We start from the raw sequence: 13728 nt of genomic DNA, 5'->3' as shown, positions 1-13728 counted from the left end.
GATTCAAAACCCAGAAGACCAAGACGATCACCCTCAAAGATCGGATGCAGTCCCGACGAGCAAGACCATCGCGTCTTCGATTTGTGTTGGGCTGTTAGCCATCTGCGATTTGGTTGATGCATCCCTGTCTTCGACCTCCATCAATGTAAGTCTGGACCCCAGTCTCATGCTTTTCTTTCACTCCCTCTCTTATCCTTCTCCTTCATCTTCTTCTTCTTCTTCTTCTCTCTTCAAGTTTCAGTCTTTGATCTTTCAGCCGTCTTCTTGAAGTCCGAGGCCGACCCGGAAAGCAGGTGCAGCCGTGCAGGCGTGCAGCTATTGGTATAAAAATTCAAACTTTGTTCTTGTTTGTTTCAAAGTTTCAATTTTTGATGGTTTTTGCTTACTGGGTTTTGTTTGCTTGGTTGAATTTGGAATCCTATGTGGTTAATTTGGCAACCCATTTATTCGATTTGATTAGGCAATTACTTGGCAACTCTTGCCTTTTTTTAATTTCGCTGTGACCAAACGCTGGCTCTTAATGTGTGATTGAATTTGGCTATTGATTTCTGTGTTCTCGTTTTGATGTGTGGAAATTAAGGTAACAAGAGAAGCTTTGGGGAGATTGAGGACGAAGATGATTTGATTGATTTCTTTGGCTCAAAGCAGGTATCTTTAATTCTTTATATTCATTCATGGCATTCATTTGGAAATTTGAATAGTTTTTAATAGGATATATAGGAAGGGAACTTTAACAAGTTACATCTGATATATGCATTGCTTATCGTTCGGTTATTGTTTAGTCCCTTAGAGAAAGATAGTGATTTATTTACAATGTAGGTTAAAGCAAAAGTCGAAGAAATTGCTCCCGGTGTTGCAGTCTTCATTACTATCTAAGGATGATCTTGCAAAGTGCCAAGTATGTATCATATTTCATTTTCCCTCGTTTCTATCTCTTCATTATCCTTCTACAGTTAGTGATATATCACTCATGTGACATCAAATTCCATCTAGTTGGAAAATCTAATGCTTACTAGTGTGTAATTTTAAAAATCATGTCAAATGTAATTCCTTCTAGTCACATGCTTGATTCATGGCACCTCTTGATGCATGCACCACCATTATATGTGTTATATGGTTGTACCTACATTCTAATTCTTCTCTCATATATTAAATTATGATCTTCTTGGTTACAGATGGAATATGATACTGCAAAATCTGAGGTTCAGAAGTGGCATTCTGCATTTCAGAATGAACCCTTTATAAATCCGGAGACTTCTCCTGGTTAGTTTCACAATATCATCAGTGTTTTCCTTCTTTGCATACCATTATATTATGTAATTTACATTATACTTGTTATTCTATGAGAATCAACTTACCTTTTGATATTCAACATGTATCTTCAGACCCTGAAAAACTCCGAGGAGTCACTGAAAGAACAGGTTTGTGTTCATCGTTCCTTTATTAGTCATCAGTAATCTCCAGCTTTTGTTCATCTTTTAATTTTTAATTTTTAATTTTTAATTTTTAATTTTTAATTTTTAATTTTTAATTTTTTTTTCCCACCAGTTGGAGAAAGCAAAGAAAAAGGAAGCTGCATTCATAGTTACATTTGCAAAACGGGATCTTAGAGCTCAACTCAAGCCACCATCATTGCAGGTAGCTAAGCTCATCCATTGTTTTTTATGATTTCAAAATTGATCTAAATTTTGGTTTGGTTGTACTTAAGAAATTGTTTTTATTAATTCAAAATATATTGCATCTGTTTTGCTCAGTTTTGTTGTTTGTTAACTGTTAATGAAAAAAATATATTGCATATGTTTTGCTCAGTTTTTTTGTTTGTTAACTGTTAATGAAAAAAATATATTGCATCTGTTTTGCTCAGTTTTTTTGTTTGTTAACTGTTAATGAAAAAAATATATTGCATCTGTTTTGAGGCCAGGAAATATTGCTTAACAAAATTGCTTGGTGTCTTCATTTCAGGCCAGAAGGTATTGAGGTTGTACATACGCTTGCAGCTTGCTGCCTTTGAGATCTACTTCCATGTCCGAAACATCTGCTAGCTCCTCTAACCGATCTGATTCCAGTGATGAACCGTCCGCTTGCAATGACATTGTAGTTGCAAGCAACAACCCCGCGGCAGAACAAGTAGCAGCTGATCCAAAATCTAAGAAAGCAAGGAAAGCTTCTACTGCTCTGTCTGCTCGCAGCTCTGTTGCCAAGAGGAAAAGAGGAGAGAAGAAGAAAGGCAAGCAGAGGTCGGACGTATGGGATCACTTCACGAAGGAGGATCATCCTTTAATGGTACATCTTCTCTTAGGAAACACATTGAGATAGTGTGTAAGGGATACCCTGGTAGAGTGAATGTAGAATCCGGCCAACAGGTTTTGACTAGTGATGGTAGAAGAGGTCAGAGTAGTTTGGTTAGTGTGAATTGGTCACAAGATAATTGTGTGGAAGCTGCAACTCATATGATAGTTGAGAAACATTAGTTGGTTGTGTGATACAATGTTGAATTTGTGTGATTGGGAGATCAAGAAGAAATGTGATGAAGTAAAGCAGCTTGTGGTAGACTTGTGTGACTTGTATGGGCAGTCTAATGGTGCACATAGTGGACAGACCAAGACCAAAGGTAAAGATCCAAGTACTAGTGCAGCAACTACTAGTAAGACTAGAAGCAAAGCAAGGATTCTTAGTGGGAAGAGGGCTGTTATGCAAGAAGACTGGAATAGGCAGCTTGAACAGAATAACGATGTTGTGGTGGGACATGAAGTTGATAGATATTTGCTGGACCCTATAGAAAAACCTGCTGAAAATGATGATTGGAAGATTTTGGATTGGTGGAAGCTGAATGGAGGTAAATATCCCAACTTGCAATCATTGGCTAGAGATGTATTAGCAATACAAGTGTCTACAGTTGCGAGTGAGTCAAGTTTCAGCACTGGGAGAAGGGTAATAGATCCATACAGAAGCTCTTTAAACCCAAAAACAGTTGAAAAATTGATATGTCTACAAAATTGGTTGAAGTCTGATGCTATTATGGGGTTGGAGTACATTCCAACTATGGAGGAAATGGAGTCATACGAACAGATTGAAGCTGGTATGTATTTTTGATGTTTTTAGTTTACTGTTTTTGAATCTGGTACAACAACTTTGGGCAATTTATATGAGATTGACTGTTTTGAGTTTTGACATCGTGCAGACCATGAAAAAGAGGATAGAGAGAAAGCTGAGAAGGCGAAGAACGCTATTGCTGCTGCATCTACATCTTACCCAAGTGGCAGAACAACCAAGAGTTCTGAGGCTTCGGCTTCTGCCCCTACAACCAAGAAGAAAAGGCATAAAAAATGATGCAATTCATCAACAATCAAGGATGCATAAAGGTCTGAACATTTTTGCTTCATTTGAAGTTCAAATTTTTTTTTTAAGTTATCCTAATATCATTGATTTTAGATTTGTTATTTTGTATGCAGATTTGGTATTGAATCTATTGATAGAAGGCTGGAAGCCTTGTTGCATTGATGAAGAGGAACTGAGGAAGCCATGCTGGAAATGTTTGATTGTTTGCAGTAATGCACTTTGATGAAATATTGATCATTCATGAACTTTTTCAATTTTAGTTGGTTTGTTTCAGTTTGTTTCAATTTTAGTTGGTTTGTTTCAGTTTGTTTCAATTTTAGTTGGTTTGATTCATTTTAGTTGGTTTGTTTCAGTATTTTAGTTTGCTACAAATTGATGCAGTTTCAATATTTTGTGTGTTTGATGGTTTAATGCTTTGATCAGTTTCATGCTTTGAGAGTTTGGGTGTTTGCTAGAAATTTCTAATTTGTTATGTTGATGTTGATTGTTGAGTTTTATGAGTGAATGGTATTTGCAATATTGAATCATTTGAATGTATGTATGGAAATCAGGAAACTGGAAGCTGCAGACTAGAAAATGCTGAAAAACAGTTTTTCTGTATGGAAAAACCGAGGAACCGAACTTGGACCCGAACCGAACTTGGAACCGAAACCGAAAAACCTTCACAGGACCCGAACTGATCTTGGAACCGAAAAACCGAGAAACCGACCTGAATATGGTCGGTTCGGTTCCATATCGGTTCTTGATAAAAAAAACAGCATACCCGAACCGATTATGTCATCTCGGTTCCGGTTCCGGTTTCTGAACTTGAAAGTGTAGAACCGACTCAGGCCAGCCCTAGCCAAATCCACTCTTCAACTTGAGAAATTGTTAAAATTGGAGCACCGGGAGATAAGCCAAAGCATTATAGATGCTAATAGTGTTTTCAAAGGCGTCGCCGAGGCGAGCCCGGGGCGCGCTCCGGTGTGAGGCGACCAGAAAAATCCTCGCCGGATCAAACTCAGACGTGCTGCTGGAAAAGCGGTCGCCCAGGCGATGGAGCGTCGCTTTTTTGCAGAAGCGGCGCCTCAGGCGGCAGTGCGAGGAAGAAGAAGACGCGAGGGTCATTTTTTTTCTTTTTCTTTCCGTCAAAACGACGTCGTTTTGACTTTTTTCTTTTTTCTTTTTTCTTTTTAATTTCCCCATACGAAGTCGACATCTATCACATTGACTTGTCTACTTCTATCAGATTGAGAAGCAAACTTTTGGGCTAAATACTGTTTAATACCCTGTGGTTTGTGCCCAACAACAATTCAGTTCCTCGACTTTCAATTTAATCAAAAACACCCCTGCATTATCAAATCTCATCAAATAGGTCCTTCTGTTATTCCTCCGTCAACTGCAGCCGTTAACTCGCTGACATGGCATGCCACGTCAGCTCCTGTGGGCCCCATCTCTAACACAAAATTCCCAAATTGTCCATGCCCTCGTCTCTATTGTCTTCAAAATTTCTAATGTCTTCAAATTTCTGTTTATTCCTTTTAAATAAATAGAAATTATTGCGGTTCAATCTGGATCGTCAAATTTTATCACTACTTGATCTCAGCCATTAAAATTCAATTAAGGAAGGCTATCAATAGGCCAGATCAAGATCAAATGCCTCAAATTGCTTCAGAAGCTTCGAGGCTCTTCGACCCGGTCGACGAACTGACAACCCGAGAAGATGACCCGAGGAAAATCTCCGTCCGGCCACCTCACGACATCGCACCGATACCAATAGCTTCCTCTCCTCGTCGCCGACATCTTTCTAGGGTCAGATCATTCAGCCGGAAGCGCTGGGAAGAAAATCGAGGCTGGGAAGCTTCGTGTTTTCCGGCTGTTCTTCAACGAATTCCGGCGACGGAATGATCTGCATGCATGAGGTAGGAAAATCCATCCTTGCGTCGAGCTCTACGTCGTGCTATGATTTGTCTTTTGAAATCGACTAAGTTTTCAACGATTTTGTTTTGGGTGCTTTCGGGCTTTGACGGAGCTGCTGTCAATGACAGCGATTCTGGTGCTTCTGGGCTCAGCACCGACATCATGGAGCATGACTCGAGACCTGGTTGCTCACTTGCGCTCAATTCATCGAGTGGGTGGAACTTGGTGAATTCGAATTTGCTGGGTCGCCTCTGTTCGTAGTTCACTGAGCTGGGTGGAACTTGGTGAATTCGAACAGTGAGCAGAAATTGATGATTTGATGTATCTGGAATCGTTGAAGTTGTAGAATTGGATATGCAAAGTTAGGCTGCAGACGTCTTGGGTTTTCTGGATATTACTGAGCCATTGATGTTCATGTTGGTTTGTTGGTTGGATAAACATGAGTATGGAGTAACCTCTCATGAAGATAAACCCACCTCCGAAAATGGGTCATCCACAGCTGTGGTTGAGGAGAGCAAGAGGAATTAGTCGGCGGAGCTCGCAGCCACCAGTGGCAGTGCCCTGGCATTGGCTTTTCTTTGCAGCAAGGCTTTGTTCCCGATTCAACTTTTGAAGACATTAGAAACGAGGGCATGGACAATTTGAGAATTTTGTGTTAGAGATGGGGCCCACAAGAGCTGACGTGGCATGCCATGTCAGCGAGTTAACGGCTGCAGTTGACGGAGGAATGACAGAATGACCTATTTGACGAGATTTGATAATGCAGGGGTGTTTTTAATGAAATTGAAAGTCGAGGGACTGAATTGATGTTAGGCACAAACCACAGGGTACTAAACAGTATTTAGCTCCAAACTTTTTCTCTCTTCTTCTTCGTCGTCGGCGACCTCCGACAAGTCGCAGGTCACTCTGGTCTCTGTGGCTTCTAGCGAAGGAAGGCGAGAAGAGTTCCACACCGAAACGATGACGGATGAGGCGTCGGGGAATCTGGAGTACGATTTCTATTGGAACCCAAAAAAGTGAAGGTAAGCTCTGTAAATGAAGTTTTTTGGGATTTTTGGGTACTATGTGCTGAAGTGGGTATCAATGGTGTTTGGTATCATCTGCATCTCATATGGGTATGAGAAATTTTGGTTCTTTAATTGTAATTCTAGTCTCGTATTTGAGTTCTTTGTTTGCAACCAATTTTGAAATATAGGAAGAGTTGTCATTGACTTTTTAATGTGTTTAAGCTTGAATGATGAAATCAATGTCCAATTCATGGTGTTAATTGATCCACGAGAGTTCTATATGTTTGAACTTCAAGAGTTCTATATCTCGGTACTCATTATATGCTTCCTTGTGCCCTCAGGCAGAGACCATTGTGAGGTCGAAGATGGCTTGGATTTACGGCCAGCAGAGGAATGTCTCGGCTCAGTTGCTGCGTCTCTTTTTCCATGACTGCTTCATTGAGGTAAAGAACTCAGATTCTTCATGACTTTGGTGTGAGTTTTTTTGTGATATGGCTTTAATTTCTGGTTTGAAGTATCGAAATATAAGGATATATGGATTCTTGAAATTACGGATTTCTTGATTGTTTGTGGCTGATCAGCTTGGCATTGAATGTGGTTTGGGGTTTTGCTCAAATCGGTTTTAGTTGCTCTGCTCTGAACCATTGAAATTATTTCTTGACTCTTGTAATTTAGGGATTTCTTGACTCTTGAAATGCTTAAAATGTAGCTTGTTTCTTTGGATTTTCCTATATGGGTGTTGTTTGGAACCTTATTTAAGTATATTCATATTATTTATAAATGTAGTGTATTATTATAATAATTACGGGAAAAGCGATCGCCTCAACGCCTTGAGGCACTCGCCTCGCGAGGCTCTAGGTGGTCGCCTTCGCCTTCGCTTTCGCATTTGAAAACACTCATGCTATAAAGAAGATAAGACATCTAAAGTAACGTACACCATTTCTCGAAGACCTCCGGTATTCGTAGGAGTGATGTCATTTACGAATATACCTATTAGAGGCTCAGATCAGGTTTTCTCAGATAGGTAGTTGTGACTACAAACCAGGTCATTGGCACCCACAAGTCCACAACACAACCACTTGTGACTGAAAGGTGGAAAGAATGTTTGTAAAAATGTGCGCTGGATCTGTGAAAAGAGGGAGAACTATCTTCAGGTGTTTCAATGGTTGCTTTGGTCACTCAACCTATCATGATCTTCATGAGAATGTTATTCGTAGCTTGTATCAGAGTTGTATTGGATCGACAAAGAAAATTTGGATATCTTCATGATATATAGGTGCTATGAAATCTGCCCCATATTTACGAATTGTAACATGTTAATTCTTACGAGTGATAATGTATAAGCTAAACTATCCTCTTTCAAATTTTTTGTCTGTGTTGGGGAAATTCTCGGCATACTTGATCTCTTTTGCTTTTTTGGAGGAATCCTGTTCATAAACTGTACTGCACAGAACAGTCAAAACAATCGCACAAGTCGAAATTCAAAAGCTGATGCCACAATTGGCCAAAAAAAAGTTCAGGCTCACACAACCATCTTGTACAGAATCTCATATATATTTTGGCATTTGGGTCAAGTATCAATTCCCATAATTAAATACTAATCCATATTAACTTTAGACTAATTCTTCAAGGGACAAGGATAATCAAGTTGGCATGTAGTCTTTAATCTCTATAAGAACTAGGTTAAAGCATGTCCTACAGGGTAACTAGCATTTTGAATAGAAAAAGGAATGCGTTTTGTTAACAAAGAGTGTGTTCGATTAAAGTACGAGGACTTGAAAGTAACCAAAAGCGCGCTAACTCGAGGAGGAAGAAATTAGTTTAACCAGGATAGAGCTGGACTGCTGGAGTAGTATACTCTACTCTACCTATACTTGAGCTAGCTTCATGTGTTCCATTCTTCCTCCACGAGCTTTTTCTTACACAAAAGAAAAGTGGGTTTTATAATAAACAAGTTGAATTAATAATGAGCAAAGTAAAGGCCAAATAAGAATCAAGCAAATCTAGATTTTGTTCTTTAATCTTCTTTTCTCTAACAGTGAAGGCATTGTAATTGTTTGATTCATAGTGAAAACACCAGAAAAGTGGAATTGGCATAATTGTTCAACACTCCATTCAGATTCATCTTCCTCCCTACATAACATATATAATAGCTCACTCAGTTGTAACTAGATTATAGACCAGCTACTATGGCTTCAGATGAGGAAATAGATAGCTTGTTCGAAAATGCGATGAAAGGAAAATGGGAAAAGGTCATGGAGGCCTACAGAAATAGTATTACAGCTCAAGTAGCCAGGATAACCAGATCCAAGGAGACTGCTCTGCACATAGCTATAGCAGATGGCCGAACCGAAATCGTCCTAGAGTTGGTGAACATTATTATTCTTAATAATAAAGACGACAATGCAACGACCGCAGTACTCAGCATAGCAAATGATAGAGGCAACACGCCTCTACATCTAGCTGCTTGGCTCGGGAATGTACAAGTGTGCCACAGCATTGCCGCCAAGGCGGCGAGCCTCGTCTCCGTTCGAAATGTGGAGGGAGAGACACCTCTCTTCTTGGCAGCTCTTAATGGTAACACAAAGGCTTTTCTTTGCCTTAATTTCCATTGCCAAGAAAAACACCATTCCTCGATCAGAGACAACAATGGTGATACCATTCTTCATGCTGCAATCTCCGGTGAATACTTCAGTAAGTTCAACTCCTTCATCTGTTTCTGTTTCTTACTTTGGTCATTTGTTATCAGAATATAGGTGGAACCGAAACCCGAACCCGAAATCGAAATGGGTTCTCGGTTCGGTTCGGGTTAAATGCTTTGAGTCCGAATGGGTTCTCCGTTCACTGTGGTCATTTGGTCTCAATTTTTTGTGGAACTTGTGTTCTGTTTTGACGGAGTCCTTTTTTTTTTTGGGGGTCCTTTAAACAAAGTGAAACCACGTGATGAAAATGGTCCGATGTTGAAACTAGAAGAAGCAGGGCTGATTAATTGTTTGATTTGGTTTTGATAGGTTTGGCATTTCAGATAATTTGGATGTGCCCAGAACTTGTGAACTCTATCAATCAAAATGGTTCGTCTCCACTGCATATTCTAGCCAGTAAGCCCAATGCATTCAAAAGCAGCTGTCGACTTGAACTCTGTGATCATCTTATATACAAATGTGAGAAATCTCTACACTCTATAAATTTTATACTCACATGGATATGCATATGCATGTGTTGTTACTATTACCTGTTTTTCAAGTAGTAGTTCCTGCTGTTTTGTGGGAATTTTGAAAAGGATTTTACACTTTCATGGTCAGGTTTGATGGTTGAAGAACTCAAAGTGGAAGAATATAACCATGAAGCTTGTCTTTCTAAGGCAGGAGACAGAAATAGTTCTTCATACCCAGAAAACTATGAAACATGCATGAATTTCTTCCAAGTTCTCAGAAGTTTGTTTCAAGGTGTTAAGTGGGTTAATGTTAAACAATTCAAAATTTTAAATATAGTTCAGTTTTCACCAACAATGTGCACATATATTTAATTTAGTTTCTCCATTTTAGGTAAAAAGAGGGGAGATAGGAATTGCATGCAAGTGTGGCACGTATACTGGCATAAGACGCACAGCTCACTCCTTCAAGCTAATGGAGGAAATGCGAAGGGTACTAATGGTCCTGTTGATGATGAAGAGAATCCCAAACAAGGTATAAACTCTATAGGAAACCTTTCATTGTAAAGTGAAGTTATATAGTCATATAATTAGCCCAATTATCGCAGAGGCTACTCCAGGAGCATCAACTTCTGCAGTGAGGTCACAATCAATAGATGTTACAAACGAAATATCAGATGCAAAGAGTTCAAGATCAACCAATGGTAATTTCCTTACTGAGAAACTATCTACTGAAATTTACAAGGACTGATGGAACCGTCACTCGTTGAGAAGAATCATTCCCACACGTCTTACAAAAAGAATATATAAGACAATGGTGAGATAATCTTTAGGTTTATACCATTTGGTAAAAAACTGGAGCTTCAATCATTTCTTCCGCAGTAAGCTTTTGGAGGTATTCAATATGCATGCTGTAAGAACTTGTTCCTCCAAAACTCAATACCATATATTTCTTATGTTCTAAAATTATGAACATAGGGGGAAATCTACTATTCAAGTTTTGTTAGTTATATCTGTTTTATGAGTCTTAGCATCTTAACTATGCTGAGATGTCATGACTTTTAGCATCCGTTTTTCTTCCTCTTATCAGGGGCAAATCATCCAGAGGGAAAGGGGAGAAAGAATCACCTGTTTCCTCCCAATTATGTCTCATTTGTTCTGTTCTTCAAGTTTCTGATGAAGGCCTTGCTAATCATTCTGGGATTTGGTCAGTATCAAACTTATGTATTGAATCCAATCACACACTGTTAAATCATGTTCCATTCCCCAATCAACATACATCCTAGTTAGATGTGGAAACTTCTTTACAGGACACCACTTTCCCATCCAAGCATCATTTTCTAACTGAAAGAAAATCAAATTGTCTCAGTACCCCTAACTATGTGTTTAATTAATGTCACTGTTAAATCATGTTCCATTCCCCAATCAACATACATCCTAGTTAGATGTGGAAACTTCTTTACAATACATCACTTTCCCATCCAAGCATCATTTTCTAACCGAAAGAAAATCAATGTAACATTGTCTCAGTATCCCTAACTATGTGTTTAATTAATGTCATTTAGGAATTTGGGGGATAAGAAAAATCCAAGAAAAGAAAGAGAGACATATATGGGCAAATCAGGTCATGAATGAATTGGTTGACCGTACTTCTTTATGCAAATATCGAAATACTGGGCAAAATCCCCAAGAAACTCAACCCAGCAAAGATAAAGAAGAATATGAAGTGCCTAATCCTACAATGCTAGAGCAAGCTGATCATGCGGCACTTAACAGTAGAGATACAAGTACTGAGACGACTATCTTGCCCTCAAACCAGTACAATTACAAGATAGGGAGTGATCAGAACGAACAAGGTGAGTTAACTTCTCCGCCCTTTCTTGTTTACACTGCATTATTCATTGACATCACAAGACTTAGAGATTTCCACACTCATCATGCTACTCATTGCACAGAGAGGAAGAACAATAATCCCTTGGGAGGTAAGAAGAATGTAGTTCCTGGAAAGAATCAGTCACCTGTTTTAATTGCAGCAAAGATGGGAGTAACTGAAATGGTGGAGAAAATCCTAGACAAATTTCCGGTGGCCATCCAGGATGTTGACTCTGATAACAAGAATGTTATACTCTTAGCAGTTGAGAACAGGCAACCCCATGTGTACAATCTCCTTCAGAAGAGAAAGATACTAAAAGAAAGCCTGTTTCGTCAGTTGGACAACGAAGGTAATAGTGCATTACATCTTGCTGCTACATGTGGACAGTACCGGCCTTGGCTTATTCCAGGCGCAGCATTGCAAATGCAATGGGAAATCAAGTGGTATAAGGTATGTCATATTGTTGATTTAAGGGTGTAATCAGCTAATTGTAACATAATTTGTTAATATGTTTATAAAAAAACTTGGAACATAATCTTCTACTAGTAACTTTGATGTGTTCCTCAGTTTGTCAAAAACTCCATGCCGCATCGTTACTTTGTTCGCTACAACAATGGAGGCCAGACACCAAAGGAGATATTTAAAGATACACACAAACATCTTATAAAAGAAGGAAGCAAATGGCTAACTAAAACCTCGGAATCATGCTCCGTGGTTGCAGCCCTCATTGCAACGGTTGCATTTGCTACATCAGCAACTGTACCAGGAGGACTCGATCAGCATACAGGCGAGCCAATTCTCAAAGACAAGACAGCATTCAGTGCCTTCACCATTTCATCACTAGTTGCTCTCTGCTTCTCAATAACTTCCCTGGTCTTCTTTCTTTCAATCCTCACTTCTAGATATGAAGAAAGTGATTTTTCCATGGACTTGCCTCGGAAACTCTTGATCGGTTTGACATCACTCTTTGCATCTATAGCTTCTATGTTAGTCTCGTTCTGCACAGGTCATATCTTTCTCCTAAAACATCAACTGAGATATGTGGCATATTCATTGTATGCAGCAACTTGCTTGCCAGTTACATTTTTTGCTCTTGCACAGCTGCCGCTCTACTTTGATCTCATGAAGGCCATCATCAGAAAGGTACCTCAACGGAGCTACGAGGTGTATCCACACTAAGTGTTCATCAATTATGGTAACAGGAACTACAAGCTAGGTTTAATGGATTATGCAATTGAAATAATGAGTGAATGCAAAATGTTTGCCAAACAGTTTATGAAATTTCAGTCAGTTTATTGATACATCAATTGCTTTGTAGAGCGTAGGCTCTCACTAGTTTATGTATACGAATGTTATTTATTTGAATGTCATTGATATTCAGCCTACTCTGCCAAAACAATTTTTTTTGTAGAAGTATTATTAGTTGAACCATGGGCATCTCTATCTTACCTTATGTGACAGTTGATGTAGCTACAGAGATGACAATAACCACTTGGGCCTCACTCCTGGTCTGGCTCTCTCGCGTGCCATGATGAAAACATACCACCTAAACCCGACGCTTGAGGGAGCAAGTCCCATATCCGACAACCACGCATACATGCCCGGAGCCAATGGCCTAAATAGAAGCCACACTTCAAATTTAGAGCTGAGGTCCAAACCTTAAACAGGGGTGGGCAAAAAAGATCGGAAACACAAAAAATTGGCCCGGACAGGCCGGTTCGGTTCGATTTGGTGCAGGTTTTCATTAAAACTTTGCTATTTCAGTCCGGTCCGGTTCAAATCAGGTTTTTTCCAGTTCGGTCTCAATCCTCAATTTTTTTTCTGTTATATATAACCTGAAAAAAAAAAAAAAAAAAACGGTATGTCCAGTTGACATTAACTTTTTTTTTATGTGGCTTTTAATCATTGGGAATTAGCAAAGTCTATAAAGTTACAACAGATTTGCCCACATCTAATATCATACACCAGATACATTTCTCCCTCTCACTCTATTATCTTCTCTTTCCCATTTCAGCCGCCTGCGTCTTTTTTCCCTCCTCTTCCTTTTCAGGTTTTTCTTCTTTAGTTCTTGTTCTTTAAAAAAAATCTTCATGCAACTCCATGACCACCATACACAACCACTCATATGCACCTACTGTGTTTTCAGGCAACAAAGTTTGATCTTCCTCTTCCTCTTCTTCCACAATTCCATCACTGATCGATTTTATTTCTGCATTTTGATCTTATTTCTTCATGCAACTCTTTGGTATGATCAATCTTCTTCTTTAGTTCTTTTTGTTCTTCTAGTTCACAAAGATCAATCTAAGTTTTTGCATTTTGATGTTCATGCAACTCTATGGTCTTGGTGAAGTTATATATATCAATTATTTTTGGGTTGAATCTACTAGATTGATAGATTGAGTATGTTTAAATTGTGAAAGATCATGGTTTCAAAATGATGCAAGGGACTGAAAACTGAG

General features: G+C 39.0%; 1 protein-coding gene and 1 long non-coding RNA gene across 2 annotated transcripts; both read left to right on the top strand.

The window, feature by feature from the left end:
- The first annotated feature begins 1320 nt into the window (after positions 1–1320).
- LOC133709174 (uncharacterized) lies at positions 1321–2029 on the top strand. Its single transcript, XR_009846164.1, has 3 exons — positions 1321–1421; positions 1549–1638; positions 1963–2029. It is a non-coding gene; the product is annotated as an uncharacterized LOC133709174 (long non-coding RNA).
- A 6400-nt stretch (positions 2030–8429) lies between these two features.
- On the top strand, positions 8430–12655 carry LOC133712347 (uncharacterized). The gene is made up of 9 exons (XM_062138457.1): positions 8430–8939; positions 9257–9406; positions 9548–9691; positions 9791–9931; positions 10005–10100; positions 10487–10603; positions 10962–11252; positions 11352–11719; positions 11837–12655. Exons 1-9 carry the CDS (start codon positions 8435–8437, stop codon positions 12446–12448), a joined length of 2424 nt encoding a protein of 807 aa, XP_061994441.1. The 5' UTR covers positions 8430–8434; the 3' UTR covers positions 12449–12655.
- The last annotated feature ends 1073 nt before the right edge of the window (positions 12656–13728 follow it).

The sequence above is a fragment of the Rosa rugosa genome, chromosome 5, assembly GCF_958449725.1.
Source record: "Rosa rugosa chromosome 5, drRosRugo1.1, whole genome shotgun sequence".
NCBI lineage: Eukaryota > Viridiplantae > Streptophyta > Magnoliopsida > Rosales > Rosaceae > Rosa > Rosa rugosa.
The sequence above is the reverse complement of the archived record's forward strand: the minus strand, read 5'-3'. Positions and strand labels throughout refer to the sequence as shown.

What these genes read in the sequence shown, in the direction of transcription:
- LOC133712347 (XM_062138457.1), top strand. Translation starts at nt 8,435, where the DNA reads ATGGCTTCAGATGAGGAAATAGATAGCTTGTTCGAAAATGCGATGAAA. An exon ending in GCTAATCATTCTGGGATTTG is followed by an intron (nt 10,604 to 10,961) that starts GTCAGTATCAAA and finishes AATGTCATTTAG; the next exon opens with GAATTTGGGGGATAAGAAAA. An exon ending in GAGTGATCAGAACGAACAAG is followed by an intron (nt 11,253 to 11,351) that starts GTGAGTTAACTT and finishes CTCATTGCACAG; the next exon opens with AGAGGAAGAACAATAATCCC.